Source organism: Gymnogyps californianus, chromosome 8 (genome assembly GCF_018139145.2).
Source record: "Gymnogyps californianus isolate 813 chromosome 8, ASM1813914v2, whole genome shotgun sequence".
In the NCBI taxonomy this organism is placed as follows: Eukaryota; Metazoa; Chordata; class Aves; order Accipitriformes; family Cathartidae; genus Gymnogyps; species Gymnogyps californianus.
The window spans coordinates 26,343,013-26,367,367 of record NC_059478.1 but is presented as its reverse complement, the minus strand read 5'-3'; the positions used below and the strand labels follow the sequence as shown (position 1 = coordinate 26,367,367).

The window sequence follows — 24,355 nt, the reverse complement described above, 5'->3', positions numbered from 1 at the left end:
GCTGGTTTTCCTCTTTTTACATCCCGAAAAAAAAGTATTTCGGGGGAGAGTATAAAAAAAAAAAATTAGAAAAGCGGGGGGATGCGTTAACTGGTCGTTCCTTCTCCGCCGAAGCCCCGTGGCCTCCCCTCCTTGCCCGCTTTCCCTCCCTCTGCCTTCCCTGTCCCCCCCACCCTCGCACTGGCGGAGCCGCCCGTGTGCTCCCGGCTACCGGAGCGGAGCTTTCCCGACGGGGCGGGCTGCGGACCCGCAGCCCCCAGCTCCTCTGGGCTCCTTCCATTATTCCTGATTTTATCTCTCTGTGTCGTGTGTCCGTCACCCCCCCCACACACACCCCGTTTGAAGGAGCAGCCGGGGGTGCAGCAGGCTAAGCCGGGACAGAGAGGGGGCCAGGAGGAGGGTGGGGGGCCGCGGCGGCTCTGTAATTAACGCTGGGAGATTATCCCCCACCAGCACCACTACACAGGGGCCATCGGGGGAGAGGGAAACTTCAGGGTCTGCTCTAGCGTGGTGCTAAGCAGGGTGCGCAGGGGGGGAGGCATGGCTTCCCTCCCTTATGCCTTTACGGACCCCATCACCCCCCCGGCCCTGGGTCTAGCCCTCCTCCCTCCACCGGCATCCCATCCGCTCCCAGGGATTTAATTAGGCGTTTACACCTCGGCTTGGAGTAAATGACTGGTAAGAAGTGGGGGGGGGGGGGTGGGATGGGATGGGGATGGGGGTGTATCAGCAGCCCCGTTTTGATTGACAGGGTGGAGGACCATTGAAAATCTTGCTGGGTAGCTCCCGGGTCGCTATGAAGCTCCTTTTAAAAATCCTTCTTCAATGCTGCCTCCCGGTAGATGGCAGCTCCGCCGGGCGCGGAGGCAGCGCGCAGGCAGCGCGGGCGGATGGAGTAGGGCGGGCCGGGGCGCAGCGCCGCGCCCACGGGCCGCGCTCCCACGCGTGTCACCGCTCCCACGGCGGGCGGAGAGGCTGCGCCGCCGCCGCCCCAGGTAAGAACCCCCCCACACACACCCCGGGGCAGCGCGGCTCCGGGTAGGCTGGGGATGCGGGGGGAAATAAGGGGAGTTTGGGGCTTGTTTGCGAGGAGCGGGAAATCTCTCCGTGGGGGACTCCGCGCCCGGCGGAGGAGCCGCCGGCAGGGATGCGCGGACGGCGGAGGAGGGGAAGCCCAGCCCGGGCTCCAGCGCAAATTCCATCCCCTTCTGTCCCTCTTTTTTTGCTTTATTTGGAGTATACTACGCTTTCTCGGAAAAAAAAAAAAAAAAAGGAAAAACCCCAACTACCAGCCCAGGGCCTCGCTCACATGAAACGCCGTGTGGGCTGGGACCTTGGGCCCGCTCCGGTGTGGGTTTAGGCAGCTGGCGGGGAAGAGCGGGGTGCAGTCCGGCTCAGGGGAAGGTGGGGGACGCGCATCCCTCCGTCTGCCGGGCTCCGAGGGGGGGGAGAGCGCAACTTTCCCCCTCCATTTACATAATGATGTTTTAATAAGCCGCGCAGCCCAGTGAGAGCTCGCCGGGGGCAGAAACCACCCCGAGCGGGGCCGGGAGAGAGGGGGAGGCCGGGCGATGGCCCCGCTTGGGGGGCGGCTCTGGGGTTGGGTTTGGTTTTTTTTTTCTGATGCGGCTGGAAGTTGAGTGCGGAGGGGACGGCAAGACTCCGGCAGCGCTAGGAAATCTTTCTAGGGAAAAATCACACGCCCACACCACCCGTTTGCGAGGTTTAGACGGCAAAACGGATGGGGACCCGCCTGCAAGGAGCTGGGGGGCCGGTCTGTACCGCCCTCCCCCCCTCCCCGCTCTCACTTTAAGAGGTATATAAATCCCGGACCTGCGCTGTCAGGCTCGCTTGATAAATTAAGGGCTTCGCAGTCGAAACCTATTTACACCTCCATTATAGGGCTAACCAAATGGGGATCAGCATGCATATTTTTACCGCAAGAGGTCTCATACATCTCCGCCAGAGTCGCCCCTCGGGCCATAGGATAACAGATAGGGGAGGGGGGGGCGCGCTCCGCCGCAGCCAGCACTTGAGCGGAAAAAAAGTCCGTGTCCCCGCTCGGTGCCGGCTGCCCGGGGCACCGGGGACCCGTCTCCCTTGCGGGGGGCAAGGACAGGGCGAGGGTGACCTCCCCAAGAGGGGGGTCCCGCCTTGGGGGGGGAACACGGCCTCCTCTAGCCCAAAGCAAAGCCCTCGGGGAAGTTTCTCCTCTGAGGGAGATGGGGTTTGACTGTGAGACCTGCCGTGGCTGCCCCTTTTTTGGGGGGGGGGGGGAGAAGGGGCAAGAAACGCCCCGCACGGAGCCCTCCGGTCCCCGGAGCCGGCGGCTTTCCCCGGCTGCTCTTTTCATTTATTTCCAGGCGGGGACCTCGGGCGGCTGGCGGGGGCGGGGAGGCGGGCAGGGGTCAGCGCATCCCGGGCCGAGTCCTTCGTGTCCCCGAGGGTCGCCTTGGCGAGCCCGGCAGCAGAAAGGAGGGAATGAGCAACATCCCCCGTTTCCCGGTGGGATGCTCGCACTGAGCGCTCCCCGATCCCTTTCGAAACGAAACGCGGGCGGAAAGAAGCGGCACCAAAGCCTGGGACCCGGGGAGGGCTCGGCCCAAAACCCCCGTTCCCGGTGGGGGGACGGGGGGGGCTCTGCGGGATTCCCCCCGCACCCGCCGTTCCAGCCGGCCGGGCTCCGGCTGTGTCCCGCTCTTCGGCTCCGCTTCCAGCGTCGGGAAAAAAGAAATCTCCCCCCTCCGCCCCATCCCGTCCCCTCCGGCGGCCCCCTCCAGTTCCACTTGGTTAGCTCAAGTTTTCCATGTAAATGACAGTAATAAATATCTAATCATGTCCCGCAGCTATCGGCGGCTCGCCGAGCAGCCGGCATTAATGAGACATCCAGGGGAAGTGGGGGAAAGGAGAGAGAGAAAAAAAAAAATTAAAAAGGAAGAAGGAAAGTTTTTATCCGCTCTCCCCGAAATGGTTTCTAAAAGCGAGGCCCGGCCGCGGTGGCGGGGGGATGCGGGGGGGGGGGACACACGGAGCCCCTCGCTTCCTCCGGAGCGATCGCACCTGTGGGTCGCGCTCGGGTTCAAACTCGTCCCCTCTAATTAACCCCCTCCCCAAAACCCCAGCAATCCCCACCACCCCGGGGGGGCGGGGAGCGGGGGCCGGCAAGCGGCGGGCCCGGTCGCATCCCCGGCCCGGGGGCTGCCCTCCCGAAAGCCCCGTGGAGCTGCGTGTGCCCATCCCCGCCGCGATTCCCAAACAATTAATGGGGCTGCAAAGAGCTTTTAATGCTGATGGGGGGCCGAGGGGGAGAGGCTAAGGCTGAAATTAAACCATGAGAGTTGGATTTGTTCGCCTAACGCTAAACAAATGGACTGATTACCTTCTTTCCAAACGCATCAGTCATACTACATTAAGTAGCAGAGAGCTAATTATCCCAATTAGGAGGCTGATTTATAATTAATGGCTTGGACCAAGTGATAATTGGATGTTAATGGATAACAGTTTTGTCTGAAGTAGCCTCCCGCTTCCCCAAAGGCAGGGCTGGAGGGGTTTTTTCGCTCTCTCCCTCTCCTCTCACCTCTGCACGGAACACAAAGCAAATGAGGAGCGAAATCTGCTCTTAGCTGGCTCGGTGGGGACCGGCCGGGGCGGGGGCCGGGAGGTCCCGGGGACGGAGGGGGCCGCCGGCTGCTTCCCGGCCTGGCCGGGGTTCAGCGAGGTGGGCTGCGGGGGTAACCTCCAGCACCCCTCTTCCCCAGCTTATCAAGTAATCCCTGCCGCTTTTTTCCTCCCCTCTCTTGAGTTTCCAAGCCGCGGACAGCTGCCCCGAAGCAGCCGGGTCGTCCCACGTTCCCAGCGGGGGCTGAGTTCCTCACCCACCCGCGGGGTCCGAGTCGTGTCCTCGATGGGGCGCAAAGGCTGAGCCCCAAGCGGTGCCCCACTGCAGACGCGGCTGTCCCCTTGCCCTGCCTGTCCTAGGGACAGCACGATGGGGCTCACCCCGAGGAGGAGAGGTGTTACACCCTCCCTGGTCCACGTCCCCTGTGCAGTGGGAGGCACAGAGTGAATCTGCAGTTTCTCACTGCTCTGTGTTTCCCTTAAACACATCTCAGAACTGGCACATTGACTGTTTAGCTTTTTCCCTTCCATGCTCACTTTTCAGCGATGAGTAAGTCGATGCAAGTCAATCCCGGTTCCTCGTTTGCCCCAGCCGGAGAGACTTGGACCTACAACCCTTTGGCTTTCAGATCGTGTTTCTAAGTTCAGTTTTTCCATTCTAACTAAGAACCGTAAGGGCAGAAAATTCCTGAAAGGGTAAGAGTGACTTCAACTCTGAGTTACCCCATGACTGATGAGAGGTTGTATTAAATTACACCAACGTACTCAATGCAAAAATACATCCAAAATCATACCGTCAGTATACAGAAAGCCAGTTTAGATTGGCTTTCCAGCTTTCCCTGCTAATTTAAAGAGATCTTGATGTCTAAACGGGACGGTCTTCTCGTGCTCGCACAAATCGGCAGGCTCCCGCAGTGATATTATTGCTGTCTCAGAAGATGCAGCTCTGTTTCACAGAGCCGGGGCAGATGTTGCTTCTCCTTAGTGCCGGGGTCGCTACCTGCATCAAAGAAACAGAGCCAGGGGAGCTGCCCACAGGTCAGAGAGAAGGGCAGGCTGGCCAGGCAAGTTTTGCACAATATAGTCATAGAGGGAGTGACTGCAGTGGGTTTTGTTCCCAGTGTCTTTATCCTTTAAAAGAACGCTTCGCTGAGGAAGAGGGGAATCGTATGAAAAGAAGCCGGAGTGAACAGAGTTTCTCTCCCCTCTGTCATCATCACAACCAGCCCTGCCAAAACAAAGGTGCTGCAGAGAAGGTCCAGGACCAAGCTTTTCTGATGTGGCTATCTACTGGTTTTGCTGGTGAAGCTATGGGTAAACCCTTTAGCTAGAAGTAGCCCATGTTTTCTAAGACACCATTTCTTCTTTCCGTGTTTTTTCAGGGGCATCCCAAAATTCAGCTCGTCAAGTTGGAAATGCTTCTGCTGAGGCATTGACGAATGTCAGTTGGGTCTGAACCCTTTCGAAAGGTTCAGTGCTGATTTCCACTGCTCATGTCTGAACAGAAATGTTTATAGCTACCTCGCTTCTTTTGGCAAAAACATAGAAGTAGGGAAAATGCTGAAGAACATGGACTCAATAAAGCCCAAATTTCCCAATCCTATGCAGCTACTGATAAACTAACCTACTTTGGGGCAACATCTATCAAAATACGCTTGTTGCAAAGAGGGTGGAGAATTCTGAAATGCAGCTAAATATCCAGGAATTAATTCATGGTGCACTGGGGTTAGCCAAACCCTGGGTCTTTTTCTGCCAGTCTGTTCCAGTCCAAAAGCTACTGAAATTGAATTATTTTAATTTTTTTTCCCTTTTGACTTCATCAGGTTTTGGATCAGACTCCTTATGATTTCTAAAGCATGTCTGGTGCAGATATAGCTCCTGGGAAGGAGAGAGGCTCTGAGGGAGGGCTGGGAGCAGGGCTGGATCCGGGAGGGACCAGCAGTTCTCCAAACGGTGGCAAACGGGTGTTTACAGCCAGGAGTTGTGGGTGGGCCACAATACAAATGTGATTTCTTCCTGATAGCTGCTGGCACAACTCTTCTAGGACCAATTGCAGCCTCTGCACGGCTAGAGCAAACATACATGAGAAATGCTGCTTTAAACTGTCCAGACATTGAAACTTAAAGTATGGGGGGTGTGGGGGGTGATGCTTGGGAACTCTACTAGGATCCTTCAAAAAAAGAGAAACAGGTGGGCTGGGGGAGGCGAGCTGATGGATCTCAGGGGGTAGAAAATTCTCCTACCAAGGGAGCTGCAGAAACCCGATGTCTTCAGCTGTTTGACGCCAACCATACTGAGCGCCAGCGGGGAGAAAGCAGGCAGCAGCTCTGTGTGCTCTTGGTGTGTGTCAGCCCAAGCTGGGTAAACATGCTTCTGCTGAACGACTGCACATCTCCCCGCCAAACCCAGCGGACATTTAGCTGCTCTGCCTGCTTTGCAGTGTGCAGTTCTTTAAAGCACAGATCACCTGCTGGTGGCCAAAATACATTGCTTACCTTGGCAACTGCGCTTAATTCGGTGTACGGATCCAAATGCTTACGGGAAAGGAAGCATTACATGCACCCGCGGTGCTCCCCAGCCCCTGGCGCCTCTGCTGCTAACTCGAGCTCGTGGCCCTGTTTTAAGGTGGCACAAGTCTTCTCCCCACCTTGTAAAAGCCATTGAACTCAAGCAGCTTGTTTAACGGTAGATAGAAAATTAGTGTTATCACTTGTACAGAAGGAAAACTCAAACTTCTGTCTTTTTAAGGTATTAAAAGTGCCCACAATTGCATGGCTTGCTGGAGCTGCCTTTCAGGATTTTTTTGTTTTTTCTTTTTGACTAAGGTAGGACTTGTCTGTCATTTTGCCTTATAGCTGATCTTAGTCTGAGCAGAAGCAATTGCCACCATGTGTTTTGTGACTGTAGTTTTGAGTGCTATAAGCATCGTCTGCAGGGGTAGACCCAGGGTCCAGCTGTACCTGCAGAAACATCCTGGGTTCAGGCTCTCAGCTCCTGTTTCCTTCAAAATTCACTTGGTCTTTAGATCTCTCCAAAATCAGCTTTAAGCAAAATTGCACTTGGTGTCACAGCCTTGCAGCTTTTCAGCTAACCAGCTGAAAGAGCACCTAGGAAAGTCATTTTGTGCCAAGTGGGTCAAACTCCAACGACGCAGCACAAACCCCTGCGTTTCGCAAAGATGAGTTGCTCTCTCCTCCTCGTGTGCGTATCTAACTGCTCTCAGCTTAACATCCAGAATTTATGGCTCCAACTTACATTTACTTGATGAGTAGTGATGGTGGGTGGAGAAATTACTCTCCCTCCATGCCTCATCCCAGTCGCTGCCCTTGGAGCCTAGCATCTCATCTGAGGCATCACACTGGGAGCCCCCAGAGCAAGCAGACATTTCCTTCTGCCAGCCCAGCTATCAGGCTGGCAGCACCTGAGAGCAGCAGGAGGGGAACTGGGAATGCCTTTAACTGCCTCAGCAAATCTTTACAAAGCTTATCTGTCAGGGCTGTCTTCTGCCAGCGCTTCTTGCAGTGACTGGCTCTCTTGTCAGGGCTCAGGGCTAGATTGTAAGATCAGCATCATGGTTGTGGTGCTCAGGACAGGCAGAGGTCCTGGTCGCTAAATGTCGCAGGCTTAAAAACATATTTCAACACAAAACTGTAGATCCTTGTCTTGTTAACAAGACCATGTCATGGCTACAATCCTCCAGGATATTGCTCCATCTTCCAGGGATGGTGGAGATTCCTGAACCCCAAGGAGCTGCCTTCAAGCCAGTCAGTTTGCTCATGCAGGTGGTCTGCAGTCAAATACGCTGCAGGCAAAACTGTTTTGGAGGCAGAGAGCAAGCAGTGAGCTACCCCTTGTGCTGCCAGCAGCCCTGAAGAAGGACAGAGTTTGGGAAGTCTGGACCTCTCCCATCGTCCGATTTGGAAAATTCCCTTTGCCAGTGTTAAGGCAAACAAAATGATGCTTCTCAAGCAAAGCCATTTTCGCAAAAGCGAGAGGAAGGGCTGAGCCAGACAAACCACACGCAAATACAACTAAGCCAGAAACATGCTTGTTTTGGAAGGGGCGAGGGGGGAAAGTACTACTTTTTTTTTTTTTTTTTTTTTCATATAAACACCCAAGTTAAACACTTTAAGTTGTTTGTGAGTTCAGTAGTCTGATTGCACAGCGCTTTAGGTTCCTCTGAGTTCTGAAGTCAGGGCCAGACCGGAGGCAGAAATGCCGTCAGGTCTCGAGACGTGAGAAGAGACGGGCAGCGCCGGGACGTGAGAGCCTGGCTGCAGCGGGATGCTGCTGCATTCCACATCCATGAACGTGGAGCATGCGGCAGCAATGCAGGCGGAGCCAGGCTGTAGGTACTCAAACTCCTTGGGGTCGGTCTGGTCTGCAGGGTTCTGTTTCTGTTGTGATATTAATCATAAGAAATCTAAAATGCATGATTTTTTTTTTTTTTTTTTTTTTGCTGTTGACCGAGCTGGAAGCAGAATGAGATCCTGAAACTAGAGCCAAAATGCTGTTCATATGAAGAGCTTTTTTTTATTTACCCAGGAAAATGTTTCTGCTTCAATATAGATTACAAGAGCTTTTACTGAGGGTTGAGCGCTGCTCCAAAGGGGAGAAGGGAGGTGTGTTTATACCGATTTGATCTGTAAGCACTGATCGTCATGCGTAAATTACGGCAAATGAGATTTAGCACCACAGTGATGTTTAGTGATCCCAGTCCCGGCTCTACACTGCAAATCACCGGGCTCCAAGCCTTAAAACTGGCTCAAAAGCAAAGACTATGAGAGTGTCTTTATTTTATTTCAGACTTTGCAAGCCTGCCCTTTGAAGCATGCCTCTGTAAACAGAGGCGCTGGAAAGTCTTTTGCCAAGAACTGTCTAATCAATCACTTAGTTCTGTTATCTGGGGCTTTGGGGGGGGGGGGAAAGATGATTTTACAAAAGCCTTAAATAAAAGCCACAGCAACTGATGTGAGTTACCTCTGTCAGCCAGGGCCTGTTATCTCAGCCGCTTGCAACCTGGTGTCTGAGTTTGTAGAGCCCCACAATAAAACTTCCCCGTCTCAGCAGGATGATCTGAGGTTTGTTTTATAAAACTCACAAACCCTCTCACATCCTATTATGCTTCTGCTACAAATAAATGAGCATTACAAATACAGTTGCTGTGCTCTTCAGCAACACAGCCCCGACAGAGGCAATTATTTTACAAGGTCTACCTAAAAACTGTGATGCTGTCCCTAAATGGAAGTATTTCCACATTTCGGCTGCTGGCAAACCTCCTGGTTTTAAGAGAAAGATCTTTTTCGTTTATACCAAGGTCAGTAGTAGTAGCTGAATGTGAGCTGCAAGAATTCGTGTAATCAGTCAGGTTTTGCTTTTGGTGGGTTGCGACTTGTTCATGTAGACCAGGTCTAATTGAGATCTCACTCTGCACTAAGAAATTAACTGCATTTAAATCCAGGGATTTACACAGGTGTAGAAATATTGCAGGAAGATCAGAAATGGGGAATCTTGATTTTTTTGAGAGCTGTTCTCAATTCCTTTATTTCAGTTATAAGAAAAGTCCTTTGGAAGCCTGTTTTTATGGTGCATGTTGCTCTCGGACTTTGATGTTTGAATGAGAAAATATGATGTGTTGCAGTGTTTCAAATTATTTATATTTCATCCAGTACAAAGGTGAGATTGTTTCCTTAGACATTCAGCAATCTCACGTGAGGAACAAAACTGATTTATAACATGCTGGTTATTATCCTATGTGATTTTGGACCTTTATATATCTTAAAGATTTAGGGATACAAAAAAAAAGATTGAAGAAAACCTCTTGCAAGGATCATTTATTCAGAACCCCCCAGGTATGTAATTCATTTAGTACCAAATACATATAAAACCAATGTCTGCATATAGGGTGAGTCTATTTTCCTAGACTGTCAGATAAGCAGAGACAGAGATTCATTATTTATCTTGCTGATTTAAAGTGTTTCTGAATAAGGACTCAAAGCATAAAATCATAAAGCAGAACAGCTCGGGGGGGTGTGTGTGGAATATTTTGTTGTGATTTTATTTTCGATGCTGTTTATTGCTAGCAGTAATAAGAGGGATGTTGTTAGCACAAACCACTTGCTGTTACTCCCCGTTAGTAATGAACAACGGGTTCCTGTGCTTTGCATAAACACGAGCAGCGATTTGTACCACCTGAGCAGGCACTCGGGCTGGAGGACCGCAACTGTCCTTTTTACCTGACAGGGCTGCTCCTATTTTTTTCTGTCACCTGCAGGACCCTGAACACCAGACAAGAGCACCAGACTTTTCTTTCATGATATTTTTTTTTTCCTGATGCTTTTCCCATGTTCAAGCTGTGTCTTGCATCAGGGCGCAGACCCGAGGCGGTGCCGAGCTCTTCCAAACTTCAAACGCATCTCTGATGAATGTCTCCATCAGAAATGAACTATGGTGTTGAAATTCACTTCTACCGATGAGTTGCCAAAGTCCAGATGTAACTTTTTTAGTACAGCTTATTTCCCACATGAAGAAGGCCTCATACATATCCCTCCCCCGCCCCCCCCCCCCCCCCCCATCACCAACCCTCCCAAGTTCTGGACAGATTTAATGAAAGGATAACGTAACACCCCATGGTGCCCACCAGTCAAAAGCAAGCTCTGATATTCTCTTCTTGGCTTCTCTAGGAAAAATTTAGTCTTTTTAACTCATAGGTTTTATTACCCCATTCTTCATGATGGCACCTGAGCATCTTGTGTAGGTCGATGAATTTAGTCTCAGTACTTTTTTGAGTTTGGGATGACTCGGTATTTGGAGGGACCAGCTGAAGGGAAAAGACAAAATGGTCCAAAGCCCCTGCAAAGCTTCAAGTCCTACATCCAGCCTCAAACTCATCTCACCCAATGGCATTTGCTTGAGAAAGGCAAATGTCTTTTCCTAGGCATTTTTTTACTTCTACCTGGGAAAACTGGCCAGAATAAGCTATTGAAGAAAATTCCTCCATCTCGACTCAGTTTAGATTTGGCAGGGAAAGGGGGTGTGATACTCCAGACTAATGTGCTTGAGCAAAACCACTGTCTTGGTTTAATATTTCTTTCTTCCCAAGCAGCGTCGGCACAGGGAGCTGCCATGGATGTCCTTATTCAGGACAGCTCAGCGTGGGGACAAGCTCTCCAGCGTTGACACAAGCTCTGTGGCCAGCACAAGTGACACTTGAGTTTGCAGGCTGCAGGGATCGATACGTTTCTCCCTTAATGAGTTTTGTCAGTTCTGTATTTTTGTTAAAGGCCTTGTGTGTGACTGGCAGGTGAAGCCAGGTACAGACTGATGATGTTTTGATGGGGGGAGTAAGGTAGTGAAACGAGGAGAGGAGCAAGCAGAAAATGTGCCTGATCTCAAATTCTTGCGTGCAGTTAATACAGCTCCAGGGTGGGTTTTGTGGTTTGGGTTGGGTTTTTTTCCCCCTTATAGAAGGCAAAATACGGATGTTTTGTTACACGGTACTTTTCAGAAAACTTCAATATCTTATTTTTAAAAGATATTTTATTGTTCCCAGATCTGCTTCAATTCCACACAGACACAAACACAAGCCACTGGGAACAGGAGTTTTCACTTGGTGAGGAAACGCATGGGTCTCTCCTCTTCGCATCTTGTCTCAGGACAGAATTATGTGCCTGGATACAAAATTAGTTACCAGTTAAATAGGGAAACTTAAAGCCTTTTACAAAAGTTGAGAAGCCAAAGCTGATAATATTAAAGCCCAGGGCCAAATATGCTACACTGTCAAGTGGTGTACAATAAATTGCACCACTCTTGTGCTATATGACTTCATGGGAACCTGAGGTTTTTGAGGCCAGTGTTGGGAAGGGGTGGATGGGCCACACTGTGGCTGGAGCAATGCAGCCCTGCTCCGGGGTAACGGGGTTCCCGTTCCCGGCTGGTAAATGTGCAAACTGTTTTGCATCAGATTGAACAGCAGCAGCTGAATAAAGAGTGGTCTGCTCTCTGGATTAGTCTGGGATGGGCAGAGACCTACGTCGGCTGGCCTCTAAGCAATGTAGAGGATAGAGAAACTTGGGTTTCTTACAGCCAGCAGCAGTTAAAGCTAAGGGGAACCCCTGGTTCTCTCTGTGAGGCCAGATCCTGGCAGAACACAGCCTGAGGGGGTCTGCAGGCTTGGGAAGAAAAATGAGCACAGCATCCATGAGACTTCCATGGTGAAAACTTAAGTGAGAGGTAAAAGCCTTAGGAGAGTTTTTGGGACTGAGGTAGTAATGCCAGGATTGCAAAGGCAGGAGGAGCAGGAACCCCAGCAGGGTCCGGCACAGGGCATGGCGTGGAGACCTCACAGCCTGGTGCTGCAAAACATGGGTAGCTGGGAGAGAGTAACTCTTTTGATGCCAGGGATGGGAGAGTCACTGATGTGGCCCCAAGGGGCTGTGCAGAAGGAAACTGCCAGCCCCAGGAGGTGCCAGCCCCAGGCACAACACGGAGGCATCCATCCCCCTGTGCTGAGCGAATGCTGTGGGATCAGCCCACAGGCTCTCGGCAGGGGCAAACCCAGGCTAGGCTCACCCTATAGAGAGTTTTTCCTCTCACCTATTGTTTTCCTGCACCTTTCCTCAGCTCCCATCTCCTTTCTCCACCGCTCCCAACTCTTCAACGATCTCTGATGCACAAAATCAGGGTGAGGCATCCCTTTTCTTTCAGAATGGACCCTGTGTTACCCTCCCGGCTGTATCGACAACTGCTCAAGCCCGTACCCTTCCAGAAAGCAGGAGCTCAAACTTTGCTCTCATCCTCCTCCCGGCTGCGGCTGTTCCTGAGGCCCTCCAGCCACCCAAAGACATAAAAGATGCATTTGCAGATTTTGAAAATTAAAACCATCTATACAGCCAGTGGGAAGGGATCAGCTTATTTGGTTGCTTAATGAAATATAAAGATTATTTTAACCAGTGTAAGCACTATTCGACAGCTTGTGAAACACAGCGGTGGCTTGATGAATGGCTTTCTCCATTAAAAAAAATTGCTGCATGATGTCTTTTAAATATTTAATTTATTGGGGTTGGAGTGTGCTCGGAGCTGACAGTTAAACAGGAGCTGTTTGTGGTCTCAGTTAACTTTGCTTACTAGGCTGAACAGTCTCGCTCAGTAAATTCCCTCATTTTTTATACTGAATCTGGGATGATACATTTGCTGCACAAGTGAGTAGGAAGTTCTGCCTGTCGTCTGCACTGCAGCGCGCCAGGCAGTTATCACTAAAGCTGTGATGGGTATTGACTCCTGTCCTGGGTCCGTCATTATTAAGTTCCTTGCTTTTTATTTTCTTTATTTTTTATTTGATGCGCTTTCTTCTAGGTCACCCGGAAGAGTTTGTTCAGACACGTATATACACACAAAAGCATCTTTTAACAATCAAATAAACTGAAATCTTCCTGGAGCAAGTGTTTCAGTGGAAACACTGGGCTCCAGACACAACATCATTGGCAGTGTCCTCGGAAGGCTGTATAGTATGGGAAAATTCCCCTTCTCTCCCTCTTCATTTTTCCCTTAATGTCCCAGCTTGGTACACAACCAACGTCATGCAAGGGGAATTAGAAAAGAAACAGGCGTTTCTGTGAGTTGAGAGTCAAAAACACTTGGCCTCCCACGTATCTCCTGGCAAGGCTGAGCCCCGGTGTGGATTCTCCTGCGTCTATTAAGGACAGAGGTCTGGCGGCAGCCCAGGGCAGTTAATAGGTTCTGTGTCCTCAAATGGTTTTCACGAAACACACAGGAACTTAATAAGCTTTGAGACCTCCACCCTGCTGGCCAAAGCTGGTGGAACCAGCCAGGCGGTTCACAAGTTAGGGGGTGGGAAGGGAGGAGGCAAAATGAAGTTGCAAACCTCTGTTTCACTGCCTTGCTGGCCAGAAAAGCCAGTCCTGCTCTTGGACTGCGAAAGCAAAGCAGCAAATGATGCTGGCTGGCTGCGGTGGTCTCGCTGACGATGGGGACCTGCTGAGCAGTGCCACCTGTGGAGCCAGCTTGGTGCACGCTGAGCGCTGATCTGCTGCAGGCTGGGGTGGGATGATGCTCTTTGGAAATGAATCATGCCAAGGATGGGGTGAGGCTGCGCCACAGATGCCGCCAGAACCATCCAGGGTAGTGTCCGGGTCAGGGACCTGCAGGTCTTCTCCAGGTGATGGGAGATGTCCTCTGTGGCCACGTCAACGGCACATGTCACTGGGACACGGTCCTGTCCTTTACCATGTGCCACCAGCAGCAAAGCTGTGCAGTCCAGCAAAGCAACATCCCTGCTGTAATTTCGCTGTGAACCCATCGTGGGAAAAATACAAATGCCAAAAATCTGTTGGCATGTGAAGTCCCTCACCTTGATCAGAGAACTAGAAAACAATTTTGGCATTGCTTATGTCTTCCCTAAGATCGAATAGAGCAGAGGTATGGCATTCTTGTGTTCAGGTCAGCATCTGCACTAAAAATATCTGTTTTCACAGTGGTTCAGCTTAGAATAGCACTGGCTTTCTCTCCTGTTAGAGTGAATCAAAACTTAACAGGGTATAGATGAAGGTTGTTATGGTGTTTTGGGGCTGTCTTTGCTTTTCTAAAAACTACAAAATGTGTCTCAGGCACCTTTAAATGCATTTTTCAATAAATCAGCTATTCATATAAAAATTGTCTGTCTGTACTTTGAAGTAGGAGGTAGTTTTTTTTTTTTCTTATACTCTTATATAGGATGTGGTAGGAAAGGACGTGACGGTAACATTCTCCATGGGCCATAAGGATGTGGCTGGCATTGCACAGAGCGAGGTGGGATGTGGGTCCCTTCCAACTTGAGGTATTCTATGATTCTATGATTCTATGTAGGTGCTGGATAGCCACCAATCTTTTTTTGAGTCTAAAACTAAAGAATTGTGGAGTGAATCTAGAGTGGGCGAACAGGGAGACACGAAGCAAATGAAGGTGGCATCAGGGTGTATATCAGATCTTTGTGGTGTAACCACACCTGGATCTGTCACCCTCCACCAGGGCTCTTGGCACTGAAATGATGTGGTGGCAGAGCAGAAGGGACTTGGGGAAACAGGAATGAACCTGAGTGCTAGATTCCCAAATTATTGATTTATAATTACTGCAGCCTCTTTGAGAAGACAATCCCAAAGGCAGCAGTCACACTCATGACACAAAATCCTTCAGTCAGAAAAAAACATTCCAGAGCAACGAGGACCATCCCTGAGCTGGCAGAGTGTTTGACCAAACTCCAGCTGCATGGCTTCCCTCCTCCGCTCCTGGGCACCACGATGGAGAGATGCTTGCGAGGGTGAAGTCACAAGATGCCCCAGGTCATTGCCAGACCTTATAGTACGAAATTCAGCTGCTTTTCCCAGGAACTACAGATTGGTCTCTGGGTGTTAAACAAGGTCACTCCATGTTTGTGCTTCCTACATCAAGGTGGTTTGGGAGAGAATGGGAATTCAGAGCAGGAGGGGTAGTGGGACCAACTTGTTTCCTTTCCTCCCTCTTCACCGAGTCTGTCCTCCATGGTATAAATCCTCTACAGGTAAAATTGAAGGTCTTTTCTCAGTACAGAAAAACCAGCAGATAATTGCTCATCCAAATTTTTGCTGTTCAATGCATCAGGTTTCTCCTAAAATCGTGGGAGTTGAACCACCTCCCTCCAGTGATCAGACTGTTTTCTAAGAGGTTGCCTACATAACCTGTCTGCTTTCCTTAAGTTAGTGCAGCTGGACCTCTTTCTCTGAATGTTCATTCATTGCACTGAGTTTCCAGACAATGAATTGCTGATGTAAATGGTGTTTTAAAAATTTTCTTCTGTGGCAAATGTTTCACAACTTCCTTTCAGATGTCTTACAAACTACAGAAACAGCATCCTGGAGGCCCTCACTCATTTATAACAGGGATGAATGAAGCATCACTCCGCTTTTGAGATCAATATTAGCTCAGTTTTACAGATGGTCTGTAAGGAAAATAGCTTCAAGTTTCATGCAGAGCCCACAGTAGAAAAAAAGCCATTCATTTTTTGAAATAATTTCCTTGCTATTGAGCTATGAAATGTCAGTATTTATTGCAAACCTTAATTCCCTCTTTAGCCATAACATTTTTGGTCCTATTACACTACAGATTTATTTTCTTTTACACCACATGCTTTTTTTTTTTTTTCCCCTGTATCATTTGTGTTTTGTTAAGGAGAACCTTAAGAAAAATGAATGGAAACAAATTACACATGAGTGGGTTCAGATAAGAAAGATTATTTGACATTATAGCAATGGGATTACGGAACAGCTCACGAGAGGCAATGTTAGGGACAAAATCCCAGCTAGTCCTGGGATAGAGCTAGGTAGGTTCATTAAAAGTCACAATAATATGATAAATTTTATTATGGCATGTAAAAAAATCTTATGTTCAGCATATCATGAGGGGGATATAGTCAGATGCTGGTCTCTAAGCTCAGAAGCCAGACTCATGTTGCTGGTGCTTTAGGTCTACAGGAGGTATTTTGATTCCTGTCCCAGAACCGGTTGGAGTTGGCAGGTTGGAAGTGAGCCTTGCATGCAGCCGTTTAAGTTTGAGCTCAGCATTTCCAAAGCTCTGCTGAGACACCAGGACGCTGGAATAGCACGTTCCTAAGCACCTCTCTCCTCCGGCTGCTGTTTTTCAGGTTTATGTCACCATGCAGCACTATGGAGTGAACGGTTACTCCCTCCATGCCATGAATTCACTGAGCGCCATGTACAACCTCCACCAGCAGGCAGCTCAGCAAGCCCAGCACGCCCCCGACTACAGGCCCTCGGTGCATGCCCTCACCCTGGCAGAGAGACTGGCTGGTAAGAACAACTCATGGCTTTTGCCGTTCCCTGGGAAAAAAAACCTTGTTGCTTGCACTGCGCGAAACTGTTCTTTGGGAGCTGGAGTGTGACATAGCTAACTGGCATGGTGTGCTCCTGAATACTGGCCATGTGGCCAAGCTCTGCAGGTGACACATGCCCTCCAGTGCTGGCTGCCAGCGGAGCACTGCACCTTGCTGCAGACTGGTCTCCAACAGCTGGGGAGCCTGGGGGTGAGAAGGGACGCAGCCCCACTGTATGGGATTGAAAAGAGAGAGTTAAAAAGACACCGAAATATGTTTTAACAAGTGAACAAAAAATAGCAGGAAATTTTACTTTCTTGTTAGTAAATAACAGCACAATCAATATGAGCACGTAGTGAATTGGATTCCCCCACTGAGGGGCCCAGAACTTGCATCCCCTAACAGCCATCTCCTGCCATCCCAGGCCATAGCTTGTTCTTCCATGTTGCCCCTTCTTGCAACTATTTTCCATTTCTTGTCCTACCAAACACTCTTTCTCTCTGGAAAATGATCTTCATTTGCATCTTCTTTGGGTCTCACCTTGACCTATTTCTTCATGGGGATCCTAGGCTTTGGCTTGGGTGACACTTTCTTGCAGGTCCTGCTGGCTCCCTCTCTGTTGCGTTTGTATTTTGCCTTCCATAAAAGAGCTTTTTTAGGCTCAAAGAAAAGTCACATGTGACTTTACCCAGAGAGTGTTATTTATACAGCATTGTTGATGGTGGGACAGTGGGACAGGAGCCACTGCTCCAGAGCATCTGATCTGTTTTTCTGTGTTCAGTCACGAGTGTAACAGCACTACATCGATACAGTCATTAGAAGGAAGTGCAAAGTCCAGGTAGTATTTTATGATTTGGTAGGGGAAATTGTTCAAAAATAATTGATGGAGACCTGAGAATATTTGGCAAAGTAGGGCAAATATATCTGCTCTACATTTCAGCCTACCACAAAACACCCAGATCTGGCTGAGATCATCAAAGGCTACTGCAATGCAAATGATCAACAGCTGCCACATCACCATTTTGGTCAGGGCTTGGATGCAGTGTGGTAGAGCAGACCTGACAACTGGTATGCTGAAGCTAAAGCAAAAAGTTACCATAGATGCAATTCTAGAGACCTTCCCAGAATGGAATGATCTTCCCTGACTGAAAATTACACATCTGCTTTAAGATAGCTTTCTAGTTGTCTGATATTAAAGGACAAAAAATGTGGAGTGACTCCTTCCAGCCTAGAGTAGGTGGAAAAAATTATCTACCCGGACAACTTTAGTGGGCTAAATCTAAGAGACATGGGCTTAAGTCAAAATTAGGATGCAGAAGTTTCAGGACAGTCCTCCTAGGTGGGTAGTCCACGAAGGCATGGTGGTAAAAGTCTCGGACTCTTTGGATCAGTGAACCACAGCTGACCTGAACCACAGCTGACCCTCAAATCTTCATGCCAGCAATGTTCCCTTATCCAGCTGTTAGTAGTGACCTCCTTTACATGGTTCCTCAGACCACTCACGGTGGCCTGTGGGATCTCTGGGGGGCCGTAGGGCAGAACTGGGAGTCACTGTCCTCATTGAAAAAGAACCAAAGTGGGATCAAGGAGACCTGGACTCTAATCCTGGCTCTACCGCTGGGCTGCAGAGTGATGACAGGTGGGCATTTTCCTTGCCCTGGTCATCCATCCTGTCCTTCCATCACCCTTTCAGCGTGTAGGTGGTCAGACGGGAGCAGATGGTCCTGAACTCTGCAATGTGCCTTGCAGACCTTGGGTCTCAAGGTGCCCCTTTTCTAGATGCAAGGATCTCTTGAAATATTTTTGTGATCACCTGTATCTTTTACCGTAGAGCATGGAGGACTTAATGTCTTTGACCCTAACTAGGGTAAAAGCAGAGGGAGATAAAAAAAAAAAAGAATTAAAAAGCTCTTCTCGTATTCTTGACCGGGAGATTCAATTGGTTTTCTGACCTCTTATCTTTAAAATTAATAACCCACCTGGAAGACTTTCCAAATTAAATCCCACAGTCCTCTTGTCTGCTTATCATTGGCGGGGTAGGCATTATACACCTACAAGCTGGTTTCTTTGCAGTTACTTCACATTCTGTTACTTCTGAATATCTTTCAGTGCAGGTTATAGATCTCATTTGCCTTCCAGGGACAGTCAGAATAAAGCAGCACAAAAGCAAATGACCTTAAGTCAGAAATCAGAGGTTTCTGATTGTAACTGCAAAGCCTCACCTGCAATTTATATTCTCCGTCTTGCACAAAGCCTGAAAACATAGTTAAAACATTAAAATAATTGCTGGTTGGCTCTTGTTGGAGTGGCCAAACTTAATGCATGAGCTACCGCCTCCGGGGAGCTGGTAGGTCTAACCTCTACTCTAGAAATTCGGGAATATTCCAGCCTGCAGGTAGGGTGTTTAACCAGTGTCCTTTCTCCTGATTTCTTGTACTTGAGACACAAATGTTAGCTTTGTAAAACATTGTGGGGTAACTTCAATTCCTTGTCCTGGAACATCCCTTCTCCTTGCCTGGCTGCACTGTGAGCTGTGTCTGAATGCACCAAGGACTGTCTCTTTCCCTCCAAAGTGGCAGCTATTACCAGCGTTTTAACTCCTCGAGGAGCTCCGATACCTCGAACACAAAAGTCTCTTGTATGCAACCAACACTATATTGTATTTGGCTGAAGACCTTTAGCCTGATCACGTCTTTTCCAGGTTGCCAAAACCACGTGGCTTTGGCAATCACCCAGAAAGGCGCTGAAAATGCTGACCTAGAATGAAACAGCTGGAAGTTTGGAAGAGGAATGTTTGAGCGGTGCAAAGCTGATTTGCTACGCTCGTTAGCCAATGTATTTGGAACCTGGCTGTGTGGTTCTGGGGCTGGCCTGACAGCAGGTTTTATTTTATTGTTTAGACTCATGCCACGATGCTCGTGACAAAAGCACAAATACACAGCAGCAAGAGCCTTCATCTGGCTCCACGAGCTGATAATGCCGACTTTTCTCCCTGTTAGGTTGTTTTCTAGTGTGTTCATTCCTCCCTTCTACTGGAAGTCACATTCTTAACTGAATTAAAAATGATACCAGACACTGCTTTTCTGCATTTCCTCTTTGAGAGCAAACCTCTCGCCAGACTATTTCATTCCAACGCTGTAGCACAGCATGTCCCAACTTGCATAATAAAGGGGTTTTTTTCATTTTAAAGTAACTTATTTTCATTGATTTAAGATCTTTCTACTCCCACTAACTGTTGTGCAATAATAATGCCTCTGGTAAAATAATAAGCCCTTTACTGTCGGCCTCAGATTTTCCCCAATCTGAATTTCTTCTCTGCCCTCAATTTTGCAAGCATAGTTTGCGAAGTCAGACCTTGTGAGTAGCTCCTCTACTGAGAAGAGCTCAGCACATGAGCTCTGGGCTTGCAGTCAGTGGGACTGGACTTGGTCCTGGCTGGCGTTTCCACCCCAGATGCTGGAGAGTGTCCGCACTGAGTAAAGCACATACTTTCAAGCTAAACACACATAAGCACATGAGCTTGAGTGCTTTCCTGAACTGGAGCCCAGAACAGCTCTCCAATATCATGCCTTGAAGACTATAGTGAGCTAAATACAAGACACTGAAGAAGAGACAGCTCAGCCTGGTTTCTGGGAAGATGCGTGTCTTCTAATGCAGCTGCAGCCAACAAAATGAGCTAGAAGCGGCTGTGTTCGAGCTGCATGGACTCTTCCCACCGTTCAGTACAGCGCATCATGGCAGCGTTGAAGCCTACTGAAGCTCTGCCCTTGGCTTCAAGGAGAACATGACACATAATGTTGGGCCCCTCTCCTGATTACAATGGTGAATCTCCCCACCTTGTTTTTAATTGTGTTTCTTAATGAAATAGGCTTATGCCATGGTGAGGTCTGGGCATCTGCATGTCCTGCCCCACTGGTGTTGGAGCAGATTGGCTTATTTCAACCAAATTTAGCATTGGAGTCTCAACAGTTTCCACAGCTGCCATAGAAAGATGTTTCCTCTCCAGAACAGGCTTTCTAGTCAGAGGTTTTATATCCTATCCTCAGACACCTCAATTAACCAGCAAAAGGTGTGTATGTGTTTTATTAGATCTAGAGCCATGAAAAAAAGTTTGGTAGGTTTGTCTGGTGTTAGCAAGTGCTTTATTCGACTGTCAGCATACAAATTCCAATAATTAAATTGGCCACTTTTCTTGTCTTCCAACGGCTGTACATTTCAAGACATCATTTTGGAGGCACGTTATGGATCCCAGCACCGCAAACAAAGGCGAAGTCGCACAGCCTTCACCGCCCAACAGCTGGAGGCGCTGGAGAAGACCTTCCAGAAGACTCACTACCCAGATGTGGTGATGAGAGAGCGGCTGGCTATGTGCACAAACCTACCTGAAGCCAGAGTCCAGGTACTGATACTTTGTGGGTTTGTGAGTGGGGATGTTTAAAAGAATATAGTGGGGTTCCCAGAGAGTTGACAGCTCCCTTGACCTTTCAAGATTCTTCCAGTGTAACCAAAGATTTTTGGGCAGTAAAGTTGTCAAAGGTGGGGGCGGGGGGAATAAAATCATCCGAAGTCACACATCTGCTAAAGAAATTCTTAATCCGCATGCACATTTTTTAAATTTAGGATTGTCTGAAGTGTACACTGGTTTTCATTTGTTCTTTCACATTTCTTTGGGGGAAATTTTAGAAACATCAACAGAAGTCTACTTATTTATTTATTTGCAAGGCTTTTCTGGCTTTCTCAGAAGAGCAGAAACCCAAGTAATTCCAGCTGCTCTTTTCCACCAGTGTCGATATTTGTAACATCTCAGGCCAAGGTTTGGTTTTGGTTTGGGTTTTTTTTTTTTTAGTTTCAGCTAGTGCAATGTGCTTCATAACCTGCTGGTGGGGAGGTTCTTACATTGCTGGGCTTTAAAAGACTAAATAGCAAGTTCTTCAGTGTGAAGTGGATAAGTAGTAGGAAAAAATAGTTCTTTTATATAAATGTCAAGACATTTTGATCTTCAAAATTTTCATTTCCTCATCTAACTAACCAAACAGCACTAACGGGATTTGCAAATATATTTCTTCCAATCTATGTCTACTGATTTAGATTAAAAAAATACGGATTCTCTCCTCCTTCCCTAAATTCAGTTCCCAGATAACAGCCTGTGCCTGTAATGACTTATTTTGAGTGTTGCCGCCATAGTTTTGGTACACTTATAACCAAATAGTTTTAGAAACTAACAGAGCACTGTACTGTAAGCCAATGTAATCTCATCTGACTCAGCTACAAGACACTCTGGTTGGACGCAACTGCCTGACCAATTTAGGAAAAAAAAACCAAAAAACCAAAGAACAACACTGGTAGAGTGGCTTAAAGACTCAACATAAAGGCTGGACATTTTAAAAAATGTATTTGTTGTGCTGTTTGTAGAAGCACTGAAAACAGGTAGAGCACTAAGATCCAACAAAGTGGAATGACATTTGGGCACAGTGGGCTTGCAGTAGCTCATTACTTGGGGTTCCCCTGAAGCTCCCAGGCTGAATGATGCTGAATTTGGCACTAAGCAGGATTCTCACCAGTTTTCTCCCTTGCTGTTTGTGGCATTGAAGGTTTGGTTCAAGAACCGTAGAGCCAAATTCCGGAAGAAGCAGCGTAGCCTGCAGAAGGAGCAGCTGCAGAAGCAGAAGGACTGTGAAGGGAGCCACAGCGAGGGAAAGACAGAGCCACCTGTGCTGGAGACCCAGGCCACCACCCCGGACACCGAGAAGGTCCAGAGCCTCCCGAGCGAGGTAGGCACAGACCTCAACCTAACCCTGTCGGAGCAGTCGGCCAGCGAGTCAGCGCCCGAGGACCAGACTGACAGAGAGGAGGAGTTTAAGAGCACCTTGGACGAGGCTAAAGTGGACAAGAGCCCTGGTGTGGACAGCAAGGCTTTGAACTGCAAGAGAGCGAGCCCAAAAGCAGGTGAGGGGCAGCATCTTGATGGGGGTTGGTGTCAGGACCTGGCGTTTCCAAGGGGGATGCTGGTGGTTGGGTGTAGTCCCTTATTCCCTATGGCGTGGGTGCTTGCAGATAGGCTGTCCAGACTTGTCTTCTTGTCACCAGCACTAAACGGGACCCACAGAGAGCATGATGTCTATTGTAGCAGGAGAACAGAAACAGTAAACATCTGCTCAGGTTAGAGCTTGGGGAGAACAGTGTCCAGTGGCAGCAGAAAAGCCATAGCAAAGACGTCAGCCCCATTTCTATGCTGTAGGATGCTAAGTATGGAACAGATGCATGTTTAGCTCTCCTGAGCTAACACAGCCCCTCTCATTTGCCCTCCTGGTGCAAGAGAGAAGCCCATGCTGCAGTCCGAACCCTACTGGAGTGCGGATCAGCACCTGCATCCAGCCTGTAGAAATAACCCCCATCCCCTCTGTCTCTTGCTACAGAGTCCCCTATCAGTGCGACTGTGACGCCTTCATCCAGCAGTGGCCTGGCTCAGACTCACTCCTACTCCTCCTCGCCCCTGAGCCTCTTCCGTCTGCAGGAGCAATTCCGCCAGCACATGGCGGCCACCAACAACTTGGTCCATTACTCCTCCTTCGAAATGGGGACACCGTCTGCCATGCCCTACTTGGGCATGAACGTCAACATGGCGCCGCTGAGCTCTCTGCACTGTCAGTCGTATTACCAGTCGCTCTCCCACGCTCAGCAGGTCTGGTCCTCACCCATCCTGCAGGCCTCCAGCTCCCTTCCAAGCCTGAACAGTAAAACGACGAGTATTGAGAACCTAAGGCTCCGGGCAAAGCAGCACGCGGCGTCCCTTGGGCTTGACACCCTACCCAACTGACTGCCAGATGAGCTACCATTGCCCATGAGAAGATGCATCAGAGGTTGGCACTAGACATGTCACTCCTTGAACCCCCACCCACCCTCATCTCTTCCTGGAGTAAGGTGCTCCCTTTCAGGGAAAACTTTGCATTTATTAACGTCTTATTAGCACCACAATTGCATCAGACATTGCTACTGGCCTGGTCTTCGCTAAATATTTAAGGAGGAAGGGGGACAGGATGTATCTTTAGACAAATGAACTGTCCTCTGGACTGCCATGAGTTAAGCCTGTAATGTTCAGGAGAAGCCCCCTTTCCTCATCCCCACGATAATGTGCCAACTGTGTTATATACACCTTTTTTGTTGTTGTTGCGTTCTTTGGGAAAAGAAAGAGTCCTGCTTTGTCTTGTATATAGTTTATAATGTTGACAGCACCCATCACCTGTGTGTTACTGTCAGTGTTACAGAACTGTGACCTCTTTTGATTTATTCCCCCTTCCTTCTCAATTTTAGTAGCTAGTATCAAAGTTACAAATCAGCCATCCTCCCGACCTCAGCTCGTAGCTATTTGCTCTTCTTGGGTCAGCATCCTAAAGGTGTTTACAACGAAGAGAAACGATTGTGCACTTCACTGCTCCACTTCTCCCTTCTCTGCTAAAGCTAATTTTATAACAGCCGGGAAATGATATGAAGGTGAATTTCCTGTTTAAGCACTTCCTATAAGGCAAGCATTTTTCGTTTACTTTTTAATAGCACTTGTTCAAAGACAGAGGACAAAATATTGGCCAAATGCTGCTGGCTGGGGAGAAAAATGAAAGCCAAATTCACAGGATTATTTTTGATCTAGATTGTTTCCTCTTTGATCTTCAGTGAAGTGTAAACTCCTCTATTTAGAAATTACGAGGTTTTCTTTTTGGAGAGCATTTTGGTCTAACTCTGACAATAGAGAATAATAAAAACTTTGTATGAACTCCTGGTGTGTTCATACACCATGAATTATATGGTTCTCTGACAAAAACTTGATTAATGCAAGCTGTGTCTAGAAAAAAGCTCTGATCACCAAATTCTACCCTCAAG

The 24,355-nt window shown here is 48.5% G+C and overlaps 1 protein-coding gene across 2 annotated transcripts; it reads left to right on the top strand.

Moving 5' to 3' along the window:
• The first annotated feature begins 912 nt into the window (after positions 1 to 912).
• DMBX1 (diencephalon/mesencephalon homeobox 1) lies at positions 913 to 23,297 on the top strand. 2 transcript variants are annotated; one of them, XM_050901255.1, is made up of 5 exons: positions 913 to 995; positions 16,292 to 16,457; positions 20,701 to 20,879; positions 22,072 to 22,426; positions 22,897 to 23,297. In XM_050901255.1, the coding sequence occupies exons 2-5, from the start codon at positions 16,304 to 16,306 to the stop codon at positions 23,295 to 23,297; spliced, it is 1,089 nt and encodes a 362-aa protein (XP_050757212.1). In that variant the 5' UTR covers positions 913 to 995; positions 16,292 to 16,303. The 2 variants fall into 2 exon arrangements, with proteins under 2 accessions (XP_050757212.1, XP_050757213.1); XM_050901256.1 differs by lacking the exon at positions 913 to 995 and having other exon boundaries at positions 16,289 to 16,455; positions 20,684 to 20,879.
• The last annotated feature ends 1,058 nt before the right edge of the window (positions 23,298 to 24,355 follow it).